Source organism: Fusarium poae, chromosome 2 (assembly GCF_019609905.1).
Source record: "Fusarium poae strain DAOMC 252244 chromosome 2, whole genome shotgun sequence".
Classification (NCBI taxonomy): Eukaryota; Fungi; Ascomycota; class Sordariomycetes; order Hypocreales; family Nectriaceae; genus Fusarium; species Fusarium poae.
In genome coordinates, this window is record NC_058400.1 from 5239916 (window position 1) to 5267596 (window position 27681).

General features: G+C 47.3%; 11 protein-coding genes and 1 non-coding gene across 12 annotated transcripts; 6 read left to right on the top strand and 6 right to left on the bottom strand.

Annotated features, from left to right (window-relative positions):
• Window positions 1-1992: 1992 nt before the first annotated feature.
• Window positions 1993-3431, top strand: FPOAC1_005674 (uncharacterized protein; the record flags this gene model as incomplete). The annotated part of the gene is made up of 5 exons (XM_044850194.1): window positions 1993-2173; window positions 2229-2254; window positions 2303-2339; window positions 2394-2853; window positions 2903-3431. 5 exons carry the CDS (start codon window positions 1993-1995, stop codon window positions 3429-3431), a joined length of 1233 nt encoding a protein of 410 aa, XP_044708904.1.
• Window positions 3432-3616: 185 nt separating this feature from the next.
• On the top strand, window positions 3617-3723 carry FPOAC1_005675. The gene has a single exon. It is a non-coding gene; the product is annotated as a tRNA-Met (tRNA).
• A 320-nt stretch (window positions 3724-4043) lies between these two features.
• Window positions 4044-5030, bottom strand: FPOAC1_005676 (uncharacterized protein; the record flags this gene model as incomplete). Its single annotated transcript, XM_044850195.1, has 2 exons — window positions 4044-4941; window positions 5023-5030. The coding sequence occupies 2 exons, from the start codon at window positions 5028-5030 to the stop codon at window positions 4044-4046; spliced, it is 906 nt and encodes a 301-aa protein (XP_044708905.1).
• A 1198-nt stretch (window positions 5031-6228) lies between these two features.
• On the bottom strand, window positions 6229-7901 carry FPOAC1_005677 (uncharacterized protein; the record flags this gene model as incomplete). The annotated part of the gene is made up of 4 exons (XM_044850196.1): window positions 6229-6864; window positions 6915-7303; window positions 7363-7579; window positions 7635-7901. The coding sequence occupies 4 exons, from the start codon at window positions 7899-7901 to the stop codon at window positions 6229-6231; spliced, it is 1509 nt and encodes a 502-aa protein (XP_044708906.1).
• Window positions 7902-8787: 886 nt separating this feature from the next.
• FPOAC1_005678 (uncharacterized protein) lies at window positions 8788-9379 on the top strand (the record flags this gene model as incomplete). Its single annotated transcript, XM_044850197.1, has 3 exons — window positions 8788-8963; window positions 9190-9208; window positions 9269-9379. The coding sequence occupies 3 exons, from the start codon at window positions 8788-8790 to the stop codon at window positions 9377-9379; spliced, it is 306 nt and encodes a 101-aa protein (XP_044708907.1).
• A 105-nt stretch (window positions 9380-9484) lies between these two features.
• FPOAC1_005679 (uncharacterized protein) lies at window positions 9485-10829 on the top strand (the record flags this gene model as incomplete). The annotated part of the gene is made up of 6 exons (XM_044850198.1): window positions 9485-9544; window positions 9591-9718; window positions 9771-9870; window positions 9920-10061; window positions 10115-10323; window positions 10380-10829. 6 exons carry the CDS (start codon window positions 9485-9487, stop codon window positions 10827-10829), a joined length of 1089 nt encoding a protein of 362 aa, XP_044708908.1.
• A 2057-nt stretch (window positions 10830-12886) lies between these two features.
• FPOAC1_005680 (uncharacterized protein) lies at window positions 12887-14398 on the top strand (the record flags this gene model as incomplete). The annotated part of the gene is made up of 1 exon (XM_044850199.1): window positions 12887-14398. One exon carries the CDS (start codon window positions 12887-12889, stop codon window positions 14396-14398), a length of 1512 nt encoding a protein of 503 aa, XP_044708909.1.
• Window positions 14399-15952: 1554 nt separating this feature from the next.
• FPOAC1_005681 (uncharacterized protein) lies at window positions 15953-16747 on the bottom strand (the record flags this gene model as incomplete). The annotated part of the gene is made up of 2 exons (XM_044850200.1): window positions 15953-15974; window positions 16035-16747. 2 exons carry the CDS (start codon window positions 16745-16747, stop codon window positions 15953-15955), a joined length of 735 nt encoding a protein of 244 aa, XP_044708910.1.
• A 4399-nt stretch (window positions 16748-21146) lies between these two features.
• Window positions 21147-21903, top strand: FPOAC1_005682 (uncharacterized protein; the record flags this gene model as incomplete). The annotated part of the gene is made up of 3 exons (XM_044850201.1): window positions 21147-21281; window positions 21350-21796; window positions 21862-21903. The coding sequence occupies 3 exons, from the start codon at window positions 21147-21149 to the stop codon at window positions 21901-21903; spliced, it is 624 nt and encodes a 207-aa protein (XP_044708911.1).
• Window positions 21904-22112: 209 nt separating this feature from the next.
• Window positions 22113-23650, bottom strand: FPOAC1_005683 (uncharacterized protein; the record flags this gene model as incomplete). Its single annotated transcript, XM_044850202.1, has 5 exons — window positions 22113-22494; window positions 22561-22714; window positions 22773-23082; window positions 23144-23331; window positions 23629-23650. The coding sequence occupies 5 exons, from the start codon at window positions 23648-23650 to the stop codon at window positions 22113-22115; spliced, it is 1056 nt and encodes a 351-aa protein (XP_044708912.1).
• Window positions 23651-23976: 326 nt separating this feature from the next.
• FPOAC1_005684 (uncharacterized protein) lies at window positions 23977-24831 on the bottom strand (the record flags this gene model as incomplete). Its single annotated transcript, XM_044850203.1, has 1 exon — window positions 23977-24831. The coding sequence occupies one exon, from the start codon at window positions 24829-24831 to the stop codon at window positions 23977-23979; it is 855 nt and encodes a 284-aa protein (XP_044708913.1).
• A 1438-nt stretch (window positions 24832-26269) lies between these two features.
• On the bottom strand, window positions 26270-27564 carry PRB1_1 (proteinase B; the record flags this gene model as incomplete). The annotated part of the gene is made up of 2 exons (XM_044850204.1): window positions 26270-26869; window positions 26926-27564. The coding sequence occupies 2 exons, from the start codon at window positions 27562-27564 to the stop codon at window positions 26270-26272; spliced, it is 1239 nt and encodes a 412-aa protein (XP_044708914.1).
• Window positions 27565-27681: the final 117 nt, after the last annotated feature.

Here is a 27681-nt window from a genome sequence, read left to right on the forward strand (position 1 = left end):
CGAGTGGATCAAGAGTGGAAATGGTGCTCGATTTAATTAGCTTGGCCCTTCGAATTATCTTCCATCAACATGCATGCACCACAACCAACATGCAGGGTCGGGCTTCTCTAAGTTTACGTGACAGGTCATAAGTTTGATTGGAGCGGGAGTCAACCAACACACAGAGACGGACAAATTCTTCAACACAAGGATTAGAGACCGACAAAGTTCATGATCCTAGCTAACTAGACCAAGCAGCAAACCTTATTGGGTACAAGGTATGACATTCGTTGACTAACGAGAGCACAACAGACGAAATGATGAGTTCCTCAAGACCCTCTTCTATCATTAATCTCTCCCCTTCAAATCTCAGAGGTCATGTCTTTACTTTCACTCGAAATTGGCTGGCCATTGTTAGATCTAGATGCCTCTGTTGAAGATGTAGACAAGCCGCGTTAGAGACAAGATCTTCGGACGGGTCGTTTAGCTGAGACGGACGATGGATCAGCCTTTGGGGTTGCGACTGGCTGTGAACCCTGGTGAGGTTCCAGGGATCTGGGCTGGGGTAGTGGCTCGGGGATCCCCAAAGGCCCGCTAAAGTTTTCTCGGTTAAGCATTGTAGGGTCCAACTGTGCCTCCTGGAGGCTGCATGTTACGTACACCATCAATGCGTTTTGTTGGTAGTTTACAGCTACTCCTCAGAGTATCAGAAAAATTGGCCGCTGGAAGCACAAACGACGAAATTAGTAGAGCAGTTTTTGCTATTTAGATCGTACGTCCTACGCTAGGTATCTATTTTTGTATCCTAAACCTCAGGAGGCCACCTTTTCTGGTACCCAATAGCCTGTCCATCGTTGAAGATTATGAAGGATGTTTAGCCTAATAAAAAGTCCTCAAATGAAGATCTTGGCCGTTTGAGAACAAGTGAAGGAAGATGGCTTAAAGTTAGATTAAACGAGGCAGCCGTTTATGCTTATCGCTCCGATGGACAGATCCATATGTCGTCTATCCCACTTGAAGCCGAAAACCCAGACTAAGAAATTTTAATTCCCACATCCTGTCACCGCTGTCGACAAGACTAAATCCTCTGTTGATGCCCTATTGCTCGAGATGAGCCCATAGATCAACAGACCTTGGCTTGACAGAAGGCTGCTGACATGTTTCAGCCACCAACACAAGCTCAGGCAGAAACGTTCGTTAGCACAAAAGCCAACAAATGCCTTACCGTTTCCGTCACTGATCCTTTGACAACCAACATGCATGATCAGAAACAAAGCTGAACCTGGCAGCGAGTATTCCGCGGAAAATACGCAATTTCTACAGGATGAATGTGCAGCGATCGGCCCCAGCTAATCTTGCAGTCCGGCTCAAGGCGGGATGTGTGGCACAGAAGTAGCTGAAGCCCCGATGCCTTGGACGAGGGACTCGAAACCGACAGGCCTCAGTTCTAGAACCAACAACGTGTAATCGTGCCTGCAGTATAGAGTACGGATACGCGAGATCACTTCCCACTCGAGGTTTGGTACATGGCCCTGCATTGTACGTCGTCTGCCAGGAACCAAAACTCACCCGCCTGCCTCTCATTTGATACAGGATGATGGTGGTTCAGCTTTCTCCTCACGGACCATGAAACCCATGTTGAGTCAAATTCTGACTCCCTCACAAACTCTGTTTAAGTATGCAGCCTTATTGGGCTATGGGAATTACCTTGAAGACTCTGCTCGTGCTGAATCCCCCTGATATTTGGGAAGTGTCAGTTGAGCCAACAATGTACATAAATCCGTAGGAACCCCTCTTGCTATATCTGAAATCCCCATTGCCCGGTTTTCGTTTTGTTCGCCTCTTCAACAGCGGTTCCCCTGCTGCCAAGGGCACTGATCAGCATAACGATCGCACAGTCCTTCCGGATCAGCGCGTTGCATCGAATCTGCACTTATCTTTCTGACAAAAGCTACGGACTACAACGTCTGATTGTTTGTCATACAGTCTCACAATATTGAATCGACCTCCACAATGGATTCATCCAGTCTTTACCCTCGAACGGGACCGCCGCCGTTTCCCAATCCCACGACGCTCCCGACGACGCCACTCCAGCAGAAGGGCCTTGCAGCTCTGTTCATATTCCCGAGTCTATCTATACTGATCGTGTCAATGCGCATATACAGTCGCGTGACCTCACGGACGACGGGTCTCGGTAAGCTATTTCAGGTTGGACATATCATACCGCAAACGCTTATTATCTTTTACAGATGACTACCTCATTCTGGGGGCACTTGTGAGTGGAGACCTCATTCCGGATGGTTCAACCAACTGACATGACCAGCTATTTGCTTTGCTTATGATTGGACCCTTGTATATGTGTAAGTTAATTTCATCTGGAGGAACCCGTATCAACGTCACTCACCATCTAATAGTCATAAAACTCAACTACTGGGGATTCAGAGCCTACGACGTGCCAAAAGACCTCGACCTCGCTGCTGGTTTTTGGTGGAATTTCCTTGTGCAGATGTTCTACAACCCTGTTCTGGCCCTCGTCAAAGCATCCATTCTTGTCTTCCTTCTCCGACTCGGCGGCCACAAAACAAACGTGCGATATGCTATCCACGGACTCAATATCTTCAATGCTCTGCACGCCGTTGCCATCTTCTTCACTGCACTCTTCCAATGCTGGCCAATTGCAGCAAACTGGGATTTCCCCTTGCGTGACGAGCCGGGTGTCAAGTGCGTTAGCAACTGGTTCCATGTCATTGCATCGTGTATCACCATCGTGACGGACTTTCTCGTTGTCGCGCTGCCTTTTTGGATCTTTTTGGGTCTTACCATGCGATGGGCGACCAAGATTGCTGTTCTTAGCGTGTTTGTGTTGGGTAGTGCGTAAGTATTTGACAGTCTCTCTAACACCCCAAGTACTGACAAGGTGTAGCGTTGGTATCATTGCTATCGTTAGAGTCATCTCAATTCACCACCAACTCGTAGAAGGACCCGACCCGGGTGAAGATACCTTCTATACTGTCCTTCCTGTATGGGGAGCGATCGAAACGAACATCGCTATCATATCCGCCTCGATCCCTGCTCTACGGCCACTATTCCGACGCTGGTTCCCTGCACTCTTTGGTGGAAGCTCCGGAGTAACATCTGGCACACCATATGGCGATCGATATGGAAACAATAGTCGAGGAACACATGGTTTGCGATCACATAACCATGACAACATACATCTCAAGGACTTGCGAGGAGCTAGAAACCAACGAACTGAGATCCGAAGCGTGTCACCAACGGGTTCAGAAGAGGAGATCATGACGTATAATGGGATCATGCGGACGACGAATATTAATGTTGCGTATGAGGATACATCAAAATGTAATCTTGCAGAAACTGGAACAACAGAGTCGAGAACTTCTAGCGAGGCGCGATATGGAAGTAAAATGCCAGAGGCTAGATCTGGCGTATGATGCTTTTCTTAAAATACCGAGAATAAGTAGTAACATTATTCTATTATAATTTATCATTTAACAATCGAGCTTATCATGTCGACTTGCTATTTCACTCCAGTTCGATCAAGCAGGCCAGTAGTGACAAGTTATAGTAGATGGCTCCAGGGTAGCGTATATATAATTATGTAGCTTCTCATGAGTAAGTCGGTGTGGCTCAGTTGGTTAGAGCGTTGGTCTCATACTTTGAAGTGTGACTCGGTTAAACACCTGGGTAATCCAAAGGTCGAGAGTTCGAGCCTCTCCACCGACATTTTTTTTCTAATATTTCCACTCTTTTTAACTTCGTCGTGACGAGAAGAACAAAGCAAGTGGATGGATCACACAATAAACAAGCCATTCACTAACCGATATCATGGTTCAAATATAATTCGATTGTATTTTGCAAATTATTTTCAACTTACTTACTTCCAGTACTGGAGCATTCTATTAGTAATGTTTTTAGCTTTGCATGACCTCTGTTATACCATTCCTCACACTTGCTGAAAGTTAGTGTTCAGTTTCGAAATAGTAATACACACATTATTCATTGCTAACCTCCAAACATCTTGGGTTTTAAACGACCCCAAGTATCTACATGACCACACACCCTCCATTTCCGTTCTCGTCGCTTCCACAGCAGTTACAACAACCATCACAGTCGCAACAGTTATCGCACTCACAACAATTGTTACACTCGCAACAGTCGTCATCGCATCCGCAGCCACCACAAGGGCCGTCTTCCTCACCCTCATTGTTGACTATGTTAGAGTCTTGGGCTGGTGTTTGCGTGTAAACACTGGGCTGGTCATCGTAATGATTGTCATTTCTATCACTCTCATACCTAGCATCCGGATCATAATTATTGTCGTAATTGCCCTCGTTATCAGAGGATTGGTTGTCATAGTAGTATTCCCCGTTGTCGTAGTAGTCACCATTGTTATCATAATGGTTGTCATACTGCCAGCTATTATTCTCAGACGAGTAGCTGTTGTGCTCCTGGTTGACAACGTTGGTTGAGCTGTTCGGTTGGTTGTATATGACAGCACCTCCAATACCGAGTGCTGCTCCGGCCGCAGCACCACCAGCGACAGCTTTCATATTCGACGAGCTTCCACTCTTGTGAGCGTGTTGCCCTGGAGCCGGGCGTGGTGCTGGTGCTCGTCCAGCTTGTTGAACTGGTCGATGCTGGATGTGGCGGACCTGTTGAGGTCTCGAATTCGGTCCTCTGGGTGGACCTGGCCTCATTGCCTGGGCAGGCCTTGAAACACCAGGGTTTGCTTGTTGTGGTCGCCTCATTTGTGCCATTTGCATGCCCTGGCTGGGCACAGGTTGTTTACCAACAACAGGACGGCCGGCGACTGGTCTTGGTGCGGCGACTTGTTGATAACCCGGGGGTCTTTGAATCGGCCTTTGAGCAGGACGACCGGCCGGGGGACGCTGAGCAGCAGTGACTGGACGGCCTTTGGCTGCAGTCTTTTTGGGTGGTTGGCTGGGAATCATTTGTGTTAGCAAAGTGATTCGAGGACAATGTGGTAGAACGCAAACACTGATAGGCCAGGAGGGTACTCACTTTACCATTTTGAAGTTCAACTGTCTTTTTTTTGCTTGTTGCTTTTATACAGCGGCGTGACAAGAGTAGTTGAGCTTTCTCAAGAGACAGGACATAACGGAAACAGGAACAAACCGTACCTGGTCTCCAGCAATGCCGGTATATAAGTTCTCAAGAGTTTTAGAGGGAAGATGACAGCTCACATGGCGGCCGCTTTAGAGCCTCACCATTATCAAAGTTGAAACCAATGTCACGTTGACACTCAATTTTCCAGGAGGGAGCAAAAATAACCCAACTTCTCTAGGATATATCAATATTGGAAATGTGGAAATACTGCTTTGGTATTTTTGATATCAAAACGGCCCCCAACGAGGTGCAAGGGACTCACTCAGCTTGTTCACTTCTGGTGACACACAGTCCACAAAACCGCCCCCAACTACCAATGCCATTCTAGGGGACCCTGTTGATGGCTTGAAGGATTGCTGACACCATTCACTGAAATAGGATTAATATCCGATCGTTGCGTCTTAAGCGCCAGCCTTATTGCGACCATAATTTGATGACTGTGATAAATGCAAACGGAGTTTCCGTCCTTGTTGATTAAATGATATGAGGAAGACTGAATGGATTTAAGGATAACAATACTAGATCTTCAACACCCTCAAGGACATAGGTAGGCGCGCGGCTCTATAAGATGCGATATTGATTCAATCCGATACTCTGAGGCGTGGGTCTGAACAATCACCCTTTCTCAGTCTATGGTCGGTCCATCTACATATTAAGTGCTCACTCCCAGCCGAGCATCTATCCCTGTATGGGGACAAACAGCCTATAAAAAGAAATTGCAAAGCCAACCCGTTCTGATGTTTCAACCTCTTTTCTTTTATGCTGTCTGTAGACAGCACAGGGTCACCTAAAAGATTGATAAAGTGTTCAGACCACAGCATGCGACTTGTGGAAACCCCCTGGTATAGTCATCGGGGTACCAGAAAAGTTGGCCGCTAGAAGCATAGGAGACGAAGTTAGTAGATCACTTTATGCTACTCAGACCGGACTTCTTAGGATATTTAGATTTATACCCCAAAATCCAAAGGTTAACTCTTCTGCTACCCACTAGACAGTGAATCAATATCGTGTTCTTCTTGATTCACATGGAATGGTAATTACAAACACTAACTGTGTCTTTAAAATATTATTGTATTCTCGATAGTCAGAACCCAACCTCCATTACGCAATTGGACCAAAGAAGCTAAACTTGCCATCAGGATCGTACTTGTTCTTCAAGCTCCGTAGACGCTCTTGTCTCCAGGTCTCACTTCCGTACCAATCACTAGGCTTCTCATTACCGAAAGCATAGTTGACATAGACACTCATATCCCACTGACCAGATTCTCTATGGAGAATACCACGTAGGTCGTTTCCAAGCTTGGCAGCCTTCTTGTCCAGCGCAGCATCACCAGGCTTGTAAGTAATCAGAGGAGCAGTAAGAATGTTCTCATGACGGAAGGCAAAAGCAGAGTCCTTTGCTTCGGTACTACGCACGGCATGAGTAGAGTACGATTCGAACATAAAGATGGAAGTGCTGAAGGGAGACTCAGGGCCAGTCTCGGCAGCAAAGAGATCCCATGCGTTCTTCATGGCGGCGACATTGTATTCCTGAAGATACAGAGGGAAACGGGGGTTGACGAGGCCGTTTTTCTGGCATGGAGCAGCGTCGATATCAATCTGAGTCCATTTGGCCAGGTCACGGTAGTCACCAGATTCGGGACTAATGGCAAGGGGCTTGAGGTCATGGAAGGGCTTGGAGATTTCGGGGTCGATGGTCTTGACGCCCTCTTGAATAAACCAGAAAAGGATGATCGGCTACAACTGTTAGATATAAAGAGACGAGGGTATAGCTAGAAGAAACTCACGCTCTCAGGGTCAGCAGTAGGGTCGTGCACCCAGTAACTCCAGTTGATGAGACCCTCGGGTTGTTTGCGGAGCAGATGCTCATTCGCAGTGTGGTAAAGCTGCTCAACATGTTCGCCGCTAAAAACAAGAGTCTCAATGGCCCAGTCGCGGTGCTGGATCTCATAGACCTTGGACGTGATGGAAGTCACAATTCCAAAGTTATGGCCAGCACCTTTGAGGGCCCACCAAAGATCAGAGTCCTTGTTAATGGTCTTGAAGGAGCCATCGGCCAGGACGATATTCAAAGAGACCCACTGATCTGCGATAATACCGTGATGGCCTTGGAGCCAACCGTGTCCTCCTCCGAGGCCAGGACCCATATAGCTGACGCACTCGCAGGTTCCAGTCACTATGAATGGTCAGTACCACATTTAAACATGAAACGGGAGAAAAGCTGTTAAATCATACCGGTCTGCTTGTTGGCTGCCCAAAGGGTGTCTGTAACTTTCTTAGACTGCGTACCACCACCAATAGTAACAGTCTTGCCATCTGTTGCGACTTCGACTGTGTTCAATTGGTTCAGGTAGATCTCGATGCCATGGTCCATTCGTCCAAGAGTTGTAATTGCTCCATGGGCCGTATTGTAGGCGAGAAAAGGTAAGCTCTTGTCGTTGGCGTACTTGACCTGGAGGATAAACTAGTTAGATAAGATTCTGAAGACATTGATTTGGGTTACGTACTGTTGTTGCAACATCCTGTTCGGTTCCGGGAACAACTACAATGTTGACTTTGGGTGCGTCCAGGACAGACCAGCGAGTAGTAGCCTTCTCAAACTCGGGCGATCCAGGGCAGTAGATCTTGGATGAGTTTGACAGCTTCTTGCCTAGTTTCCCAAGATCTTCGGAGCACGTGCCAGTAGTATCACTACGAATGAACGGAGTGGCTGCGCATGTTGCTGTGGTAGCCCATACTGTAGCAGCAGCAGCAAGCATAGTAGTGAAACGCATCGTCAGGGGGCACTACACAGAAAACTTGGGCCTGAGCTGGGAAGATCATTCTAGGAAAAGGATCTTCTTCTCCTACGTGGGCCACAAAGATATTTAACCCGCATAGGAGACTAGCCAAGTCGTCTTGCTATTACCGGCATCTGCCCAGTAAGATCAAGGGTGTGTAGAAATTGGCCTTGAGTTGGTTGATGCAGCCGAGGCTCCCCTTTACAAAGGAAGACCGAGAGACTGGGCAGGAAATGAATATCCTTGTTAATTCCTAATTTCAACAGCAATTGATTCACATGCCGTAGCCTCTTCCATCGTTCAGTGGTCGCACCGATTCATTTCTCCACTCCCCTGCAGAGGTCCAGAGGATCTGCATCAAACCAGGCCAGATATATTTCGCCTAGATCGCGAGTCACATCGCTCAAGGATCCACGATTAGTTGTTATGGGGCGGAAAATCCTCCAGTTAGTGGGACGCTGGGTACATCTCTTTGCGTTCAAGTTTTCGATGACAAGGAGGAGACCAGAAGATCTGTTTGGTTCAAGCCCGAAGATTACGATAAGTACGACTGGGCCCTTGACAGTACATGCATTTATTGTAATTGTGTAGGATTGCCAAGAAATATCGATCTCGGAGGATTAACGCAATTCAGAGATTCCGAGGCACCCGAGCCCCATGGATCAGCACATGTTGACAGTTATTGCTTGTCCTTATACTTGTTAGTCTCAACGGCAGTCCGCGGTAACGTATTATTTAAAGTGGAATGTAAGTTTTGTTTCTCCGTAAGATATTGACATCTCTTCATGGAGATTGGGTGCTTGACTCGGCCGTTATGTAAAGTCAAATGGGGAATTAGAATTGGGTCTGTACTTGACTACGAAATAAGGTCGTATTAGCAATGTCACCTTCCACTTTACGATTGCCTCCGTCCCCATATCAAACGGTCAAGAACACGACACTGAACCAGGACCTTCCATATCCTTGGGAAATATGCAATGGCTCGCATAGCATTGAAGATGCAATAACCCGCATCTGGCCATATCAAATAAGGGTCAAGACTTCTTTCACTACCAAGTACGCACTGTTGGAAGAAAAGATTGCTTTACATTCGACCCACCAGACGACGCGCGCCATTTTCTTCACTTGCTGAGCTAGCTTGGGGCTGCCTCGGCATTACTAGCGTCAGGTACGAGAACCTGTAGGAATCATTCCCAGCTAAACCCGCTCCCGGGCAACAAAGCCACTAACAGTTCAACATCCACACAGTAGGTATCATATTGACTAACTCAGGGGTGCATAGGCACATGCTATTCTTGATGGTAATTTTCAGCTCGCGTTCTTCATGGTGACGATGTGAAAATCCTTTACTAAATTGTCAGTACATATGGGGCGAGATGTCTGGCAGGCAGCTCTCACATGCTGCATGCCCCGTCGATCTTTGCAAGTTCATTCCCCTTTTTTACTTCCATGCCCTCTCTTTTATTTTGTGATAGATCTTGTAATTCTGATAAGTGAGCATGTCTGATCCCGTGACTGAGAGCTGGACGTTGTACGCGGTTGGGGTTGCTGCAACATTTCTAAGATTCTATGCACGAATGAGAGTGGATGGCTTCAGAAGTCTTAAAGCTGAAGATTACTTGATGGTTCTAAGTATTGTGAGTCTTTCTCGTATCATGTCCAATCTGACTCTGACAACGATAGATCTTCTACACCATCCAGACGACCCTCGCCTACAACATTGGGACACTTGCGCATGGTCTTGCCAACAATGGGATTTCAAACGCAGAACGTGCTGCGATATCGCCTAGTGATCCAGAATATGATCTCAGGTATTCAACTTATGATCTCCTCAACATGCTTCCCGCTAAATAGATTTATCAGGGTCATCGGCTCCAAAATCCAGGTGGCAGGCTGGACCATCTACTCAGCCCTCATTTGGTCCTTGAAGTTATCCATGCTTTACTTTTATACTCGCCTTACGGTAGGTAACCCAATGGGAGAACACCAAACATGATTACTGATCTTTGCAGAACGGTCTCGGGCGACGGTATCGCATCCGTATATATGTTGGGTTCGGGTTGGTGATTGGTACCTTTGTCGCAACCATGATAGCAATTTTCGCTGGATGTCGGCCGTTCAGTAACTACTGGCAGATCACCCCAGATCCCGGCAGTAAGTAATCCCCATTGTACTGTTCAAACATACTCTTCTTACATGAATCACAGATTCTTGTCAAGCCGCCATTTCGAAACCCATCGTCTGGGCCTCATTTGCCTCTAACGTCTCGACTGACATATATTTGATCGCCATTCCGCTTCCGATGCTCTGGGGATCTAGTCTTAAGACGATAAAGAAGATCGCCTCCAGCATTGTCCTTGGTTCGGGTATTTTTGTGCTCGTCTGCGCCACCTTGAAAAGTGTTTTCGTTTTAATAGTACGTCTCGAGAATAAGATATGCGTCACTTCAAATTATCTAACATGCACCTCTAGGACCCTGTCCATGGAGCTCAGCTGGCTGGCGTTTGGGGTACACGTGAAGCCTTCGTCGCCGTAATGACAACTAATCTACCAATTCTGTTCCCACTGTTCAGAATTTGGCTCACACCAGTTTTCGGAAGTATACTACGCTCTTCGCACCAGACATCATATCAGTATCCCACCGGATTTCAGACTATCGGTGGTGGGGGCCGAAGTGGCAAGACTAGTGACCCCAGTCGTCGAGGGCCCCTGACTGCAAACCCAATATCGGGAAACATGTCGTTCAATAACAGTGAGGAGCGCATTGTCAAGGTAGAGGCGCACGGCATGACCGACTTGGATCATGGAGGAAACAGCGGCGTTCAAAAGGGTATCATGGTTTCGAACATGGTGAAGATAGTTCTTGAAGATAAAAAGGATGGAGGAAGTCGAGGCAGAAGTGACTCTGAGAGGTCATGGTAGACTATAAGCGTTTTTTGCTGTTATACAAACGTTACGTCTTGCTCGCATACAGAGCTTAATCTTGACCCACGACCGATACGATACATAAACCTCAAGTTGATACTGTTGAAGGGAGGATCTACACCCCGGATGGAGATCTTTGCACCAAGATTGCCGAGTCGATCTTTCGGGTCGAATGGGAGTCCGCGAAAGGCGCAAGGGCTACAGTGGAAGCGAGAGGGATCGTCAAGATAGCATTTGGTTACAGACAGCTGGACCAGTCAAGCGTCATGGTGGAAGATACGACATTGTCATGGCCAACCTCTCTAGATCATCATAGACTCGACCACAAGTATATTTCGTCTGAATTGTTTGATCAGACCGGCGAGATCATATCCGCCAAGACGTATGACTACGTTCCTTAAGGACTGGTAAAAAAATCATTTCTTACGTAGAATGTTCAGCTTGACAATGTAAGAGATTATGGCACTTATAGAGAGGTGAAATGAGGATATATGATTTCTGCTGTTCTCTCTGAGGGGTTCTCTCAAAGTGTGATGTGTTGTAGAATGAAGTCGGTTGGATGCGTCAACGAACAACTCACCAGTTCCGCGGTGTCAAATGCCTCGAGTAAAAGTCGGGCGTGTCAGTCTCAACTGTAATCCTAGAAGATTTTTTTGACACCGCAACTTTGCTTTTTTAATTGGTCAAGTGTTGTTGGCATTATGGTTGTTGGTATGATCTGACTTTTTAAGGTGTAGATATACAGGAGAGGACACGCAAGCTAAGCAGGCCAGCTCCGAGTATCGGATGATACTGTCGGCAAGGTCTCCGTGTCCTTTCAGAAGCTTACAAATTTATTGGTGTTTAGGAAACGAGATTGACTTTTCTTTTTTTGTGTTACATTTACACTAGGTAAAAAGTCAATTGTCTCAACTGAAAGACTCCGTTTTGGCAGAATTTTTATTCTGCTGCCTAACTTTATGGTGTCTGTAGAGTTGACCGCTGTTTCAGGGACCAGGCACCTCAGCTTACCCCTGCTTATTCTCAGCTCAAGGCAGTGGTCATGGGACCTATAGCATGGAGAGCCGCAAGCATGAGGCTGACTGTCCCTGACATTGACATGGATGAATGAATGATCACATGGACAATTAAAGGGTATTTCCAGGGGAACAGTCGGAAACCCCCACGATGCCCTCAAGGTGGAATTGAACGTGCGCAAGCTTGTTTCTTCTTTGGTGAGGGGAAAGAGGGATAAGGTATCCACTGTAGCTTTTTAGTTGATGAAGCTATTGTACAGCATCATTTTTGCGATAAGAAGAATTGATAACAACTATGACGCTGCAAAATGGATCCCTCATGGTTAGAATAGTCTTCATATTGTTGATCAAATTCTGCATCAGATTTTCAAGGAACAATTGAGAAAAACTTGCATCATTCGCCACCATGAAAAAAGTAGAAAGAGGGTCCATCAATTGAATTGATGAATGAGAATGACAGGCATCGCAATTGATTGATTCGAGAAAGGTTATGATAAGCTGATAAAGCTAAACTATGGAGCCCTTTCACGTCACTGGCCCCACTAACTTTTGGGCTCCTCTCACCAAAAAAAAAAAGAGAGAAGCTGAGCTCATTCACTGGAGAAAATAGAGCCCCACCAAGTTTTTAGCCACAGCGCGAAGAAGGAGAGAGAAAGGCAAGTGCAGTTGCAGGTGCAAAGCAGGTGGCAGAAGCAAAGGCAAAGAGAAAAGGCAAGAGCAAGAGCCCACCGAACACAGGGGAACCTTCCTTATCCCCGCTATTCTCAAAGTCTCACTCATCAACTGGAGTCAGTCCCCTAGATAACCCGCGGGCGGTCAGCATTCATCCAATCCAGCGGTGACCTCATTCTTCAACAACTTAATTCCTCCTTTTCTACAACACTCGAGTCGCCCTCACCTTTTCACTTTCACCTCAACATCAAAAGCGATCTCTTCCTCTTCATCTTTCATCCAATCCATCCTCACTTCTTCGTCTCACCTCCCACCTAATACCCCCTAACTCACCCCTCCAAATCACGACCAAAAAACACAGCCAAAATGACACAACGCCTAAAGCTCACCAGCGCCAACCTCTCCACCATTGCTTCGCAGCAAGGAGAGCAAAGAGTCCAGGTCCCATCCTATGATCGCAAGTCGCTCAAGGAGGGTATCGTCCACGTTGGAGTCGGCGGTTTCCACAGAGCTCACTTGGCTGTCTACGTCGACAAGCTGCTCGAGAAGCATGGTGAGCGCGACTGGGCCATCTGCGGTATCGGCCTGCGTCCCAACGATGCTGCCATGCGCGATGTTCTCAACGCCCAGGACCACCTCTACACCGTAATTGAGCGATCCGCAAAGGGTAGCTTCGCCGACGTTGTTGGCAGCATCAACTCCTTCCTTTTCGCTCCTGATGACCGTGAGGCCGTCATTGCAAAGATGGCTCATCCCGACACTCACATCGTCTCTCTCACTATCACTGAGAGTGGCTACTACTACAACGAGAACACCCATCAATTGAAGGAGGAGCACCCTGACATCCAGCACGATCTCAAGAAGGAGAACGAGAACGCCCCCATCAGCACATTTGGCTTCCTCTACGCCGCTCTTGCCCGCCGCCACCAGCAGGGCCTCAAGCCCTTCACCGTTCTGTCTTGCGACAACATGCAGAAGAACGGATCCATCACCCGCAACATGCTCGAGTCTTTCGCCAAGCTCAAGAATCCCGAGCTTGCCAAGTGGATCGCCGAGGAGGGTGCTTTCCCCAACGCCATGGTTGATCGCATCACACCCAGCACTTCCGAGAACGACATCAAGTCGCTCGCCGAGAACTTCGGCATTGAGGATGCCTGGCCCGTTGTCACCGAGCCTTTCATGCAGTGGGTCGTTGAGGACAAGTTCTCCGACGGCCGTCCTCCCTTCGAGAAGGTTGGTGTTCAGGTTGTCGCCGACGTTCACGATGTCGAGCAGTTTGAGAAGCACAAGCTTCGTCTCCTCAACGCCAGTCACTCCGCCATGGCTTACCCCGGACAGCTTGCCGGTTTCAAGTACGTCCACGAGGTCTTGGAGAACCCTACCTACCGCAAGTTTGTCTGGCAGATGATGCAGGAGGAGGTCAAGCCTCTTCTTCCCGAGATCCCTGGTGTCGACATCGACCAGTACTGCCACACCCTCATGGAGCGATTCTCCAACCCCACCATCATGGATCAGATTCCCCGTGTCGCCCTCAACGCTTCCGGCAAGATCCCTCAGTTCATCATGCCCTCCATCGCCGAGAACATCTGGGTTACTGGCCCCTTCCGCCGTCTGTGTTTCGTCGCCGCTGCCTGGTTCATCTACATCAACGGTGTCGATGACAAGGGCAACAAGTTCGAGGTTGACGATCCCCTGCGTGAGAAGCTTCAGGCTCTGGCCAAGGAGGGCGGCGCTGACCCCCGCTCCATCCTGAGCGTCCGAGAGCTGTTCGGTGACGATTTGCGAAGTGACCAGCGCTTCTTGGATGAGGTGACCAAGGCCATGGCTTTGATCACCAAGGATGGTGTCTTGGAAACTATTCCCAAGTACGTCAGCTAAATTGGCTATCGACTAGAAACTTGGAATTTACCTATCTCTTGTTCAACGGAAAGGTTTTCAGCGAAGCGCAGATTTTATTATGAGGAATTGGCTTAATGACATGTTATGGGCTGGGTCTAGTCCGGATATGAAAGGTTAGGGTGCCATTCCAGAAGACACACCTCAGATAGACCTAAGAGGGCAGATGCCCAAAAAGTTTTAATGATTATGTCATGATTTGATGAAGCTTGAGAATCACTCTGCTGTGAAGTGTTGGGTTGCCTGTCTACTTATGCCAAAATCCTGGCATATCTGAGTGCCTGTCAACTAATGTGGTTAAAGTTCTTCTGCAGTTCAAGGCAATGATAGTATGTGACCTAGTGTTGATATTGCTAATGACAACCTTGAGGTGGTCAGTACAGCTTTGAGAATGGATGTCTCTGCATGTGTGGAAGGACGCGACCTTTTGGTGTTTCATATACCCATACGGCTATGTTGTGAAATCGTAAAGGGGTCGTGCAGATTTCATCTCCTTGTCGCTCATACTTGCTACTGCTGGTTGATGTATACAAGTGTTTTGGAGAGGCCCATGTGCTTATAAACGTAGATATATGCTCTTGTGAATATTACGCAGTTCATTAGGCCAGTGACAGTATGATTGGTATAAAGAATCGCAGTAGATGTGCTCAAGTTTGACAGAGCAGCTGGATCGTCTCTCGCATTGCAGTTTGAAAAGTAAACGTTCAGTGAATCACTGATGGTGATTAGTGAATTGATTAGGCGAAGGACTTCCTGTTAATACACAGTCTCAACAGTCGTCAAGTTAGCATTGCTTCTAGAAGTTTCACACTTACTGCTGCTAGTCTGGTGATCTCAACTTCCAATTTTACTGTTCAAGTTTCACCTAAACTCCTGTCCTTGTTTTGCAAGGAATCTCGTCAGGAGAAGGCAAGGTGATTCGGCCAAGTTCCCATGGAGCACCTCATTGCCCATGTTAAGAAGTATTACTACTCATGACAAATAACTCCACAGTGTATTGCATGGTAATACCAAATACTGATGAAGCCGTGAGAATAACCTACCCAGTTGTCGCGACGTGCAGAAATACCGTGTCAGACGATGTCCTGGCAGGGGTGAGTCGTCAGACTACTAAGAACTATGGGTTAGAGCAAGGATGTCCTGGTTTCTACACCTACGACCAGCTTCGGATTAAGTGAAAGGATGAATTTATGGACTTCAGGCCTTTTTCACAGTTTCATGGTCAAATGACTCGATTGCAAGACATCACAGAGAGATAGTTGGAAGTGAGTGCAAAGTGTCGTAATTGTCTAAAGCCAGATGTATATACATAACATCAACATAGAACAAAATGTTGTGTCACAAAACGTGACTGATGTTTTTATTCAACGAAGCGAAGGTGGGTGTTGAGTAGTTGGGAGTTCGTGAAGCCCATGTAAAGCAGATCTCATAACTTAAGTGAGTCGTGGGAAAGAAGAAAAAGACACATATCCAATGAATCGTTAACCAGAAAAAGGCAAAGATATTTGCATCCGTGCCAGAAGCTTAGTTGAAAGCTTAGTAGGGCTTGTCGCCGATCCTATAGATGAATGATTAGCGAGTGTTACATCGACAGTGACAGAAAAGGAAGTTAACTTACATGTTACCAGGCTCCTGGTAGCGGGCGACGACGTAAGAAGCACCGTCGTTGCCCTTGGCGACAGCCATGCCGACCTTGGTGGTAGACTTCCAGATGCACTGGGTGTAGTGACCGAAGCTCATGTAGTTGGAGCCGGAGATGGTCTCGCCGTTGTAGAGGCTCTTCTCGCTAAGGAAAGCGTCGATGGCGTCGGCGAAGGGGGTGTCGGTGGTACCCATGTAGAGGTTCTCACCGTCCTTACCCTGGGAGTGGGTAAGGCTGCCGAGAGAGGCGATGTGGTCAGCCCACTCTTGGGCACCGGAAACGAGGGAGTCATCCCACTCGAGAGGGCCGTTACCGACAGCCTTGCGAGCCTCGTTGTGGAGATCGACAGCCTTCTGCTGGTCGGCGGTCAAAGAGCCGGAACCAGAGCCGGAGCTAGGCTCCTTCTTCTCGGGCTGCTCAGTAGCGGGCTCCTCGTCCTCGACAGGGGCCGAGACGTATGTGGGTTGAGGGGCTTGGACGTTGGTCTGTCTAGGCTTCTTAACCCAGCGGAGAGTTGTAGGCTTGACCTCGACGGGGGCAGGCTTCTCATAAACAAAGGTTGGCTTGGGCTGCTCGGCGCCGGCGGTAACGACCTTGGTAACGTAGGCGTACTCGGTGACGACCTTGTAGTGAGGAGAGGCCATGGCACTGGTGGCCATGACGGAAGCGAGGAAGGCGGAGAAATGCATCTTGTCTGTTTGAGCTTAAAGTTGATGTCGGAGTTGAAGCTTTTTGGTTAACGTCGCCAGGACTGTTAAATAAAGATTTTGGACTTGGTTTGAGGGAAAGGACCGTTGGAGGGATTGGAATGAATGTGTTGAATCCTTCAAGGATGATGAATGAGTGTATCTCTGGAACAAGGAGTGACAAAGACTGAGTTGTGTCTGGAGAGTGAAGAAGGGATCAAGAGAAGATGGGGGACGGAATGAAGGTTATATTATAGTTGTACGACATTCATAGTGCAGTGTCGATCTCATTGGGCAATGGTGTGTCACCTTGAACCCGACTGGCAGTCATCCCATGTACAATGTGGAAATTCGATGCGCGTAAGCCTCTCCGGCCGTGGCTTGGCCCTGGCCCGCCAACATTGAATCGAGTGAAAGAGACGGGCGGAGTCTGTGTGTTTCAAATGGTAGATAGATGCTCCGATGTGGGCTACCCTGATCCAGGGGTAAACCCAACTAAAGACCAAAGAGATGGACTAGACCAGGGGTAAAAAAGGCTTGGTTCCTGGTCTGCTGAGGGAAGAAAAGCCGTTGATGGGCCTCAGCGTTCCGATCCAATAAGACACGTCCTGTACTACTCGAGCAGGTCAAGTCGAATATGACACCCGAGGCTCCGGATGACGAGTGTGGGGAGGTATGCCACACTGAAACCCCTCATATTGATCCTGTAATAACAAGAAAAGTGAATGGATCATTTGGCATGGGTTGTTTCGTATTGACGCGGTCATCAAGCCATGGAAGAAAAAGAGACGAGATGACAAGCCGGGGCAGGTTTTAGTTACTGACTAAGAAAAGAGACGAGAAGAGAGCAACGGCGGCAAAAGACGAACAAGAGTCCAGTCTAGTCTGGTCTAGTCTAGGTAGTCTGGTCTAGTCTAGTCTAGCACTGAAGCAAGACCCTCAGGGAGCACAAAGCGCGGGAAACAGTCTGAGACCAAAAATCATCATTTTGTCGTCCAATGTTGCGGCACATCACAGACGCATGCCACGCACAGACTGTGTACCAGACTGTATTGTATGTATCCCCCGGCTTTTCAAATCACGGCTCCAATATCGCTTAACGTTACAAGCCCATAATATCCCGAGCAAAAAGCAAGGATCAGCCTGTCATTTCCCCAACTTGAAGATTCGCCCCATCAGCCTTGGAAATTGTACATTGATGCAAGACCCTGCCTTGGAAGAGATCCATCCCCCTTGTTCTTGTTCTTGTTCTTGTTTTCTTTCTCTCCCTTGGTGGCCAAGTAAACAAGAACAAGACACGAAAGCAGAGTTCCATGAGAAAAAAGTTTGCTAGTTGCTTTCTGACTCGTTTGTCCCGTTGCGCTGTAACAGGCTAACTGGAGGCTACTGCAAGGGAACAAGAGACCTCTAATTGGTCGAAAACGGCCATCACTAGGCCAATTTGCAGTGGAATGCCAGCTGTCAAGATCAAGAATGTCATCGCATGTGGACAAAACAAGAAAAGGGGGACCAAAGAACAAGACCAACTCTCATGGGCCTTTGGTTAGTTACTCAAAGTCAAGAGTTGAAACAAGCCATCGTGTTTTGGATTATTTCTTTCTTCTTCTTTGTCGGAAGTAGCGGGTGAAAGAAGGAGGAAGAAAAGAGTCAGCAACAATAGTGCAGTAGGTAAGTATCCGTAGGCTACAGAGGCAATAGGCCAGTCATGTTTGGTCGAAACAACGCCACGGCGCTTCCTCCTTTGTCGATGAACCCAATCAATCACCTGTATTTTTCCTCCTTACGTCTTTGTTTCGCCTTGTTTCCTTTCTGCGGTGCCTCCACCAGATGTTTTACGCAGCACTCTCTATACATACATACATACTGTGGTGTCCAGCAAGGCAGTGAGTGGAGTTGCATTGAGTCTTTTCTAGCCAAGATCCAGGTCTCAAAAGTTGGTCTGGTTACAACAAAGATCGGCGTCAAAAAACGAGAACAACCAATTCTCTTCTGCCGCGACTCTGATGATTGGGGAACGGAGTCAGTCCGTCATGCCATGCCATGCCATGTTACCGGATGATCCGCTTCCAGTGCCGAGGCGGTTCTCGTTCTCTTCATCTTCCAATTTTTCTAGACGAAGATCCCTCCCTTGTCCCCTGTCCGATGTTCTGTTCTTGTTTTCCAGGGGGGGGGCCTGGTCTGAATCCACGTTTTTGTTGATTGCGATTCGTCTCGAGCTTATATTAAAGTCATTTCAGAGCCTTGTTCGTTGGGAATAGATTGCACTACAACAATAGAGTTTCATTTCTTTCTAGGTTTATTACCGGTCATCCCGCCCCGTTTGTCGTCGTTACAAGCAAGACCTTTCGTGCTGGGCTGGCCATTGGGAACGTAATAGTAATGCCGCCTTTTTACTTGGTGAGAAAGCGGGGAATGCCAAGAGAGTGGCCGCGCGTAAAGAGACCCTTGAGAAGAAACAGTAGCGATTGATTGATGAGTCAAGATGGATCTTGTTATTCAACACAGTCAGTCAATCAGTCACTAACTCTGTAATTCCTACACGTGAAGCACGGTACAGCTGTCAAAAAGACATGGTCATAACTCATCTTGACATTAACTCAACGCACGAACCATCTAATCTCACGACATAACTACGAGGCATGGCTGCTCTGAAACAGCCACTCTAGTTGCCTTCCTAACATGGACTCGACTGATTGTCAGATTAATTACTGATGTCTCTACCTTCCTGTTCCTAATTGTAAGCACGTATCGCTAGATGAATACGGAGGATCAGTTCGCTTCTGATCTCGTCAAGAGTATTTTCCTATTATGGCTCAAGATAATATTATCTCATGCGCTTGATTGATCTTCTGATCGCGTAGATCTTTTAGTTTAACGCCAAAAGTGTCATGCTTGTAAAAGGAAATGAGCAACTCGTATTTCCGTCTCGAGGCTGACAAACTATTTGATGAGGCTTTTGAGGCAACCAACAGGTCTAGGGTAAGATGAATTCAAAGTGTGCAAGGCGAGACATTCTACATATCAGTAGATTACGAGATGCTTTATAATGATACTTTGTTTAGATAAACATGCTGTGGCTTGTTGAACCCTGAATTGTCTGTGTTAGTCGGTGATGGCTGGCTGTAAATGAGTACACGTTGGGTATGCAGTTTCGTTATGCATAATTCAATTCAATGTTTCGATGGAGAACCGATAGCAGGTCCACAATAGTGCGCTAACAGATAAGTCTGTATCATCACTCAAAACAAGCTCTATCCGTTAGGGTGCCATCATATTTTTTATCGCCACTGCACATTGTCTTGGAGCCACGAAACCCTTGGAATGTAAACCATCATAGACAAGTTTATTAGAGCTGGTTACATCATGATTGCATCCACACTCATTAAGTGAGACTGAGGTTCGGGCTTTGCTGTAATGATCAGTGATAATCTCGTATCGGTATAATTCGTGTAGCGATGCTTGAATGAACGATACATCCTCATGTCAAACAAACTTGTCACCTCAGGTAACATTGGACGGTTGAGTGACGTTGCCTCAACAATTCGCTGTCAAATTTACCATTATCGGTTGTGGCATCATACCAGGTTCTTTCGTATGACCTATCTAACTGAGTCAATTGCTACGTATTGTAGACATCTGACTTCGGAGCCCTCGGAGTCAATTCTCTGCGTTCGTCCGACACGGCTACGGAATGAGTCTCCAGACTGTCTATCAAGTTTCAATTGTCGCAGACAGCAGCATTCCTCTTTCTATCGGAAGCAGATACTCCCGTACCAGCCAAGATATGTAAAGGGCATTAATAACTAGCTGTATCAGAATTATCAAGAACATGTCAATTTGCCACTGGCCTGCTTTATCTCATGAACGAGAGAGTATGACAGTCTTGTGGCGAGGAATGGGCAGAACATCCCTCATAGTAGGCATCAAAGGGAATTTGAATCAACATTTATGTATTTGGTCAATTATCCGGAAGCCGGTCGAATGTACACTTGCTGGTAAAAACGAATGCAGTTTATTCCCAGGCCACTACTTTTCCAAACTCAACCAAACTTTCGGCTCACAATTTGGCAACATTAATCGTGACTTTGTGAGTGGGAATCTTTCAGATAAATAATACTGCCAGTTGCTACGACACTGTTCAAGTGCGAACTGTAGAATAATATATCTTCATTGCATTCACATGCTGCGTCATTTACAACACGTTACTGTGCAGTACACACGCGCCTGTAAACAATTTAGACCAATCGAGAACCAATGATCAAGATGACAAAGCTGACTCCCCAGTAATCAACACGTCAGACGAGATCCTCACATTATCACTCTTTACAGTATCAACTTGACCAACTCATTGGAATTGAGACTATTTCTCCCGCCCGAATACAAAGCTTAACGAGAAGCAATGATGGCCAATGCTGGAATCACAAAATCACAAAAGCCTAAACGGAAGGGTCGATCTCGGCCTCTACCACCTGATGTTACGGCTCGGAACTTGGCAATCGAGAAACAGCGTCGTGGTGAAATGAACGAAAACTTTGTGGTAAATACCAATTCACATCCATCAAGACAATGTCAACATAAACTGATATCATGTGCTTGCGCTTGTAGGAATTGGCGCGTATGCTTCCCAACATTGCCACCGCACGACGTCTCACAAAAGTGCTCATCGTCAGCAAGACTATCGAGCACGTGCGACAACAACGTGAACTTTGTTTGGCAGCAGATAGGGATATGCAAGAGTTACTTGCAGAGAATAGTCGTTTAATATCAGAAGTCAATTGCTTGCGTGCTCAAGTAGGAGGACCAGCAACGTCCGTGGTTCAGCCCAAGCCTCCAACAGAAGCCATGAAGCAATTGGCAGAGACAAAGAACCATGTCTTTGGGACATTTTCAGCTGGTTTTGGTGATAAATGGGTCGAGAAAGTTTCCCAAGCTCATAATGAGACCGCAACGAGGAGCAAGGTGTATGATGTTCCTGTGCGCGACCTTGACCGAACCTCTGTTCAGCAAACTGCTTCCATTATTTCACCAACGAATATCCAGCCCAGAAGCGAGGTAGTTTCACACAACGAGTCACTCGGCACTGTATACCAGCAGCCCAGAACATGTCTTGATCCAAGCCTCGATACAACAAACGAAGCACCACTCTTGACGTCTTTTAATTCAACTGTGATAGGAAATCCACACCTACCGGATCAATTATTAGTCAATGGATCCTATACAGATGGGACAATCCCAGCAGATCAGGCTTATTGGTTTGCGGGAATGGATATGAGCATTCCATTGCAGCAGTTTCACGGCGAGAATGGGGACATCCTTGGTTGTATATAACGCATCTCATTTATGCTATCTGAATGATACCTCTCAAGCATCAGAACTGCTTCAGGGCCTCTTCAATCACAGCGCGACTCTGAAGTTCATTTTGCTTGAACGCTTCAAGGGCTTCTGAGAGTCCCCTCCTTGTGACAGGATCGGCAGCGATGGCTTCTTCCAAAGCCGCACCATTGTCGGCCAAGTAATCTACTTCGGTAGACGGAAGTTTGCCATTCCAAAGTGCCCCAGCAAGGGGGTCAGTTTCTGCCAGATGTGCAACCCGATCCGAAACGCCTTGGACGCTCTGTTGGGCGACATCACCCGGTGGTGGATTCTCCTCTGCATCGAGAAGTGACAGCTGTAGAAGGATATCTTCAGGAACGGTCACATGGTCACATCCGAACTCTACCATAGCCATGACCTCCCGGGGAGATATAAAGCTGAACAAAATGAGAGATTAGTTAGAAGTTTCTCATTGATGATGATGATAGTAAACCGCTACTGACCTGGCGGGCTTTAGAAGTGGCTGGACTCTGCCAGTCTCTTGTCCAAGATGTTTGTATGCTTGTTGAATCTGCACGATTCTTGACGACATTGGATGATCAAGAGCTGGGTCCTCTACATTAGGCCACTGCTTGCGGTCGGCGTGGTACCAGGGAACTTCAGAACAGTTAGAGAGTCTACTTGTAGAGCCATAGAAGCTTTATTAGATACCCACAGTTGTAATAGGGACTGATAGAGAGGGCCCCGGCCTGGCTAGCCGCAATAGCTTGAGTGACAGAGAAGAGAGAAGTACCCAATGTACGGATGCCTTCTTTGAGAAGGGCGGCGCTTGCATTCAGTGCAGGTCCAGTGCACGGAATCTTGATACAAATGCGATCCTTGGAAACACCAAGCTTTTCAAATTCATGGGCATAAGAACGAGCTTGAGCCACAACCTTCTCAGTGTCATAAGCGTGATTAGCCGAGACTTGAAGTAAAACACGTCCTTGAATATTGCCGAGGTTCTTCGCGCAGAGAAGTGCACTCTATTAATGTCAGAAAGCAATCTAGTTATCAGCATTCATTTCGTCTGCGCCATTCACATACCATACGATTGAGAATCACTTCCCATCCTTCGTCTTTACCTTGTTCGACTGTCTCAAGGAAGAGCTCACGGTTCTCAGGAGAGATCATCTGCTCATAGACCAAGCGCTGATTACTGGTCTGATCATAGGGCTTGAAAGGTAGGAACCTCTTTGCTTCCGCTGGATCTATACAGTCGATGTCGACTTTAACTGTAGTGTTTGTATCAGCATGCGTCCTGTTATAATGAATGGGCAAGAGAGCATGCCTTGCTGTTGAAGCACATCGAGCCAAGTAGTGTTTACCATGGTTTCTGACAGCGTTGTGGAATGTATGGGAGCTGTGTCATATAGACAAGAAAAGAGGTTATCGAAAATACATGGGGAAGAGTAGAACCTATATTTATAGCCTTTGTCATACAAATGGAAATGGCGAGTCTGACCAAAGTAAAATTTGGTACGTAGCTGTAGCATCACACTACAATGCAGAGACTGTACAGTTGACAGTACCTTCCTGATGATTGCCAATCATATTGCGAGTTGAAAATGTTACTGTACAGTTACCACTGTCCTCGTGACTAGTAGTTTTCTACTAAGGTATACCTTCCATGCGACTGTACAGTCTGCATGACGATCGACCAACGGCTAGGAAATGTCCCCAACATGGTACATTACAAAAGGATAGGTAAGGCGAATGACATTAGGTCTTGACTTTTCATGCCGAGTTCTCATAGATATTCGTGATTACTTGCTTGTTTGACCAAAGGCCAATTCTGAGTTCTATTTGACACTGAATTATTGGACATAGAAACTACGAGCAGTCCTGCCCGTTGCTGCCTGTAAGGAACTTCGCTTCAACTATAGAACACTGATACCTCCATCAACGATCAAGTCCGCACCAGTCATATAACTCCCAGCTTTACTAGCCAACAGTATGATGGCGCCTGTGAGCTCCTCCGGGTTTCCCATGCGGCCGAAAGGAGTCCTGCCCGCCCATGCAGCTCTGTGCTCAGCCAACCCATCGCCTTCATTCAGAATAGTGTCCATGTATCCAGGGCTGATACTGTTGACTCGAATGCCATGAACGGCCCATTCAGCGGCCAGAGAGCTCTTCAGGGAAAGCACAGCAGCCTTTGCGGCATTGTAGTGTGCCTGCGGCTGAGGAAAATTGACTATGTGACCTGATATGCTCGCCATCAAGACGATTGAACCACCGCTACCGCGACTGGCCATAGACTTTGCTGCAGCTTGTGCAACAATAAAACTACCAGTGGTGTTGACGTCAAGCATAGTACTGAACTGCTGAGGGGTAATGTCGAAGGCGCGCGATGCAAATGCAATGCCTGCAAAGCAGAAGCATAGGTCAATTGGCCCAATAACCTCCTCCGCTTTGGTTACAGCTGTTGCAACAGAAAGAGGATCAGTCACATTGACTTTGAAGAATGTGAGCTTTGCGTTGGGAAAGTCGGCTTGAAGACTGTGGATGACCTTTTGGCCTGCATCGGGGTGCATGTCAAAGATAGCCAGACCTCGAAGGCCATGTTCAAGTAAGGCTCTGCAAGCGACAGAGCCTATATCTCCTGCGCCGCCAGTGACAATGGCATTGCCGGTGACAGCGAAACGAGCTGTAGCTCGACCAGCGGGCGTGTCGCTAGATTTACGAGCCTCTGGAGGTGAGGTTTTGGAAGTGACTGAACCGTCGCTAAATTGCATTGACGGTGGAAGACGGGATCGCAGTTCAGATCGTGGAACAGACATTGTAGTTGTAGTCACTAAAAGAGAGGTCGACAAATATATTGAAGAGATACTCTGTGATGAATCGCTAACCTCTTTGAAGTGTTGATTCCAAGAGTACGGATTATATACTCAACTTCTTGTGGAGTAGCGTGACTTTGGATACTTGCGTTCGTCATACGTTACAGGTGTTACTGTACAGTAAACTTGTCATCTGACCAATCAATCAGTATGAAAACTGTACAGTACATGCATTAGTGCTCACTGCCATCCACTAAGCTACAAAACCAGGCTGCCTATTGACAACAGCAAAGGTGTAGTTCTACATGGTGACGAATATGACTTTTGACTTTAAGAATTGTTGAGGAATGTATGATATGCTGTATATAATTTAGGATTGGAAGTCGCGATAGTCTCAATGCTGCGAAAGAGTAAGCATGTAGGTACCTATGCTGTAGAGCAGAGGCAAGGATTGTCGAAGCTAATTATGAATGCTGGCCACAGAAAGGCCTTGCCTCCATGAAAACGATCAAATAGTAGTTTTGTTGGAAATCAGATATCGAGCTCGAGATGTTTTGACAAGTTTCTATACCTTACTAGTCTAAGAGTTTCTAGTGACCGAGACATTGATTGGTCTGGAAAAGACCATTCCAGCTCCAGTCCAACGTATAAGAGTATTAATAAAAATGATCAATAGTTGGATATCCAAGTGAGGACTTGTCGACTGAAACCCAAGCATCTGTACGGAAAATTTACCAGACGCTTTTTGAAACTGTTTCCATATCTAGCTGCTCTTATGCACAAGTAGAACAAAATGTTCTATATAGATACGGTTTGGATAGAATAGGCACTGTGTTGTTGACCAATGGTTATATATCAATCTGACCCTGCGTAACAGCATCTCTGCGTGATCCCTCCAAAGTAGGTAGGTGATGGTCATTTGTTGCCCTCTAGGTTAGGGGACTGTCAACTACACAAGCTATTTTGTTTGGTGATTTTCGAGGCGTAAGTCCCGAAGTATACATTCAAAATCAACTCATCTACACAAGCTATTCAAGAACGATTAGAAACGTGCTCCTTCCCATCTGAGACTTGTGATTCTACTGTCACGTCTCTTGGCTCTTTACTGGTCTCACTTGACTTCGTCTCTCTAGGAAGTCCGTGGACGCTGACTACCTACTACCCCATGAGGGCTTTTATTATGCATATAGTCAACACCTCAAGTGGATTTCTTCTTCAATCAAGATCCAAAAACAGTGAGATATATATCAGACCAAGATTGGCCACTGCACCAAGACTAACAGACATGCACATTGGAACGAAGAGTTCAAAATTGACAGTAAATTTATATGTACTGAATTATTTACATATCCTATACCACACACATCCACATCGAATTCCTCCTCTTGAAGGTCGCTTAAGCAGAAGCACCGTTGAAGGCGACCAGGTTGGGGCTGCCGCTGAGGCTGCCAGTGACACGGCCAGTGGTAGCAAGAGCCTTGATGCGGTTGGTGACAGCAGCAGGGGTGGAGAGACCCTCGAGAACCTGGAGGTAGAGAGCAAGACCAGCAACGTGAGGGCAAGCCATAGAGGTACCGCTGATGGAGTTGGTAGCAGAGGTAGAGCCGATCCAGGTGGAGAGGATGCTGACACCAGGGGCGAAGACGTCAACACCGGCACCGTAGTTGGTGAAAGTGGCAGTGCGCCAGCTGGAGTCAATGGCAGCAACGGTCAGGGCGTTGGGGACGTTGGCAGGAGACTGGCCGGAGACGGGAAGAGGGCGGCCGAGATTGTCACCGTTACCGGCAGCAACAACGGAGAGAACACCAGAGTTGTAGGCAGCGTTGATAGCAGTAGTCCAGGTCTGAGAAGCGGGACCACCAAGAGACAGGTTGATGACGGAGCGGCCGGTACGTCCCTTGGAGGTGATGTCGTTGACAGCCCAGTTGAAACCAGCGAGGATAGTAGAGGTAGAACCAGAAGCACCAGCGAAGACCTTGACAGAGATGACGTTGGCCTATGAATAGTAAGTATAAAGTTCAAATGCTACCATATAATGTGGGGTTTACTTACGCGCTTAGCAACACCATAGGTGGAAGAAGCAATGGTACCAGCGACGTGGGTACCGTGACCCAGGGTGTCGGTGTGGGCACCACCGACAGCGTTGTAGCCGAGAGAAGCACGGCCACCGAAGTCCCGGTGGTCGACGTTAATGCCGCTGTCAACGACGTAACCGTAAGCACCGGAGCCGGCAGTGGTGTCGTAGGTGTAGGTGCTGCCACCGGAGGTTCGGCGGGAGATGGAGGCAAGACCCCAAGGAGCACCGCTCTGAGTAGTCAGAGCACGGTCAGACAGCTCCTCAGTCTCAAAGTCGAGGTAGACAGTGTAGTCAGGCTCGACGAAAGCAACCTCGGGGCTCTTCTTGATCTCATCAATGGTAGCCTTGTCGAACTCGCCAGAGTAGGCGTTCCAGGAGCTGATGTTGAACTTCTTCTCAACACCAGAGGTGTCACGCTTGTTCAGGCTACGACGGTGGACATCGCTGACCCAGTTCAAGTGAGCCTCAACCTTGGTCTCAGAAGCCTCGGGCTTGAGAGTAATGATGTACTTGTCAGGAGCGGCAGTGAGTTCCTGTCGCTTCTCAGTGGGAGCGGCGAGGACTGCAGGGAGCAGAGCTCCAAGGTAGAGAGCAAGACGGCGGAAGCTGGTCATTTTGATGATTGAACTGGTCCTGAGCGAGAGTAGCTAGCGAGAGTGTTGTGAGAAGAAGAGGCTGTGGTGGATGAGGATAGAAAAACCGAATATCGTGGTGATGTTGGATTGTATTTA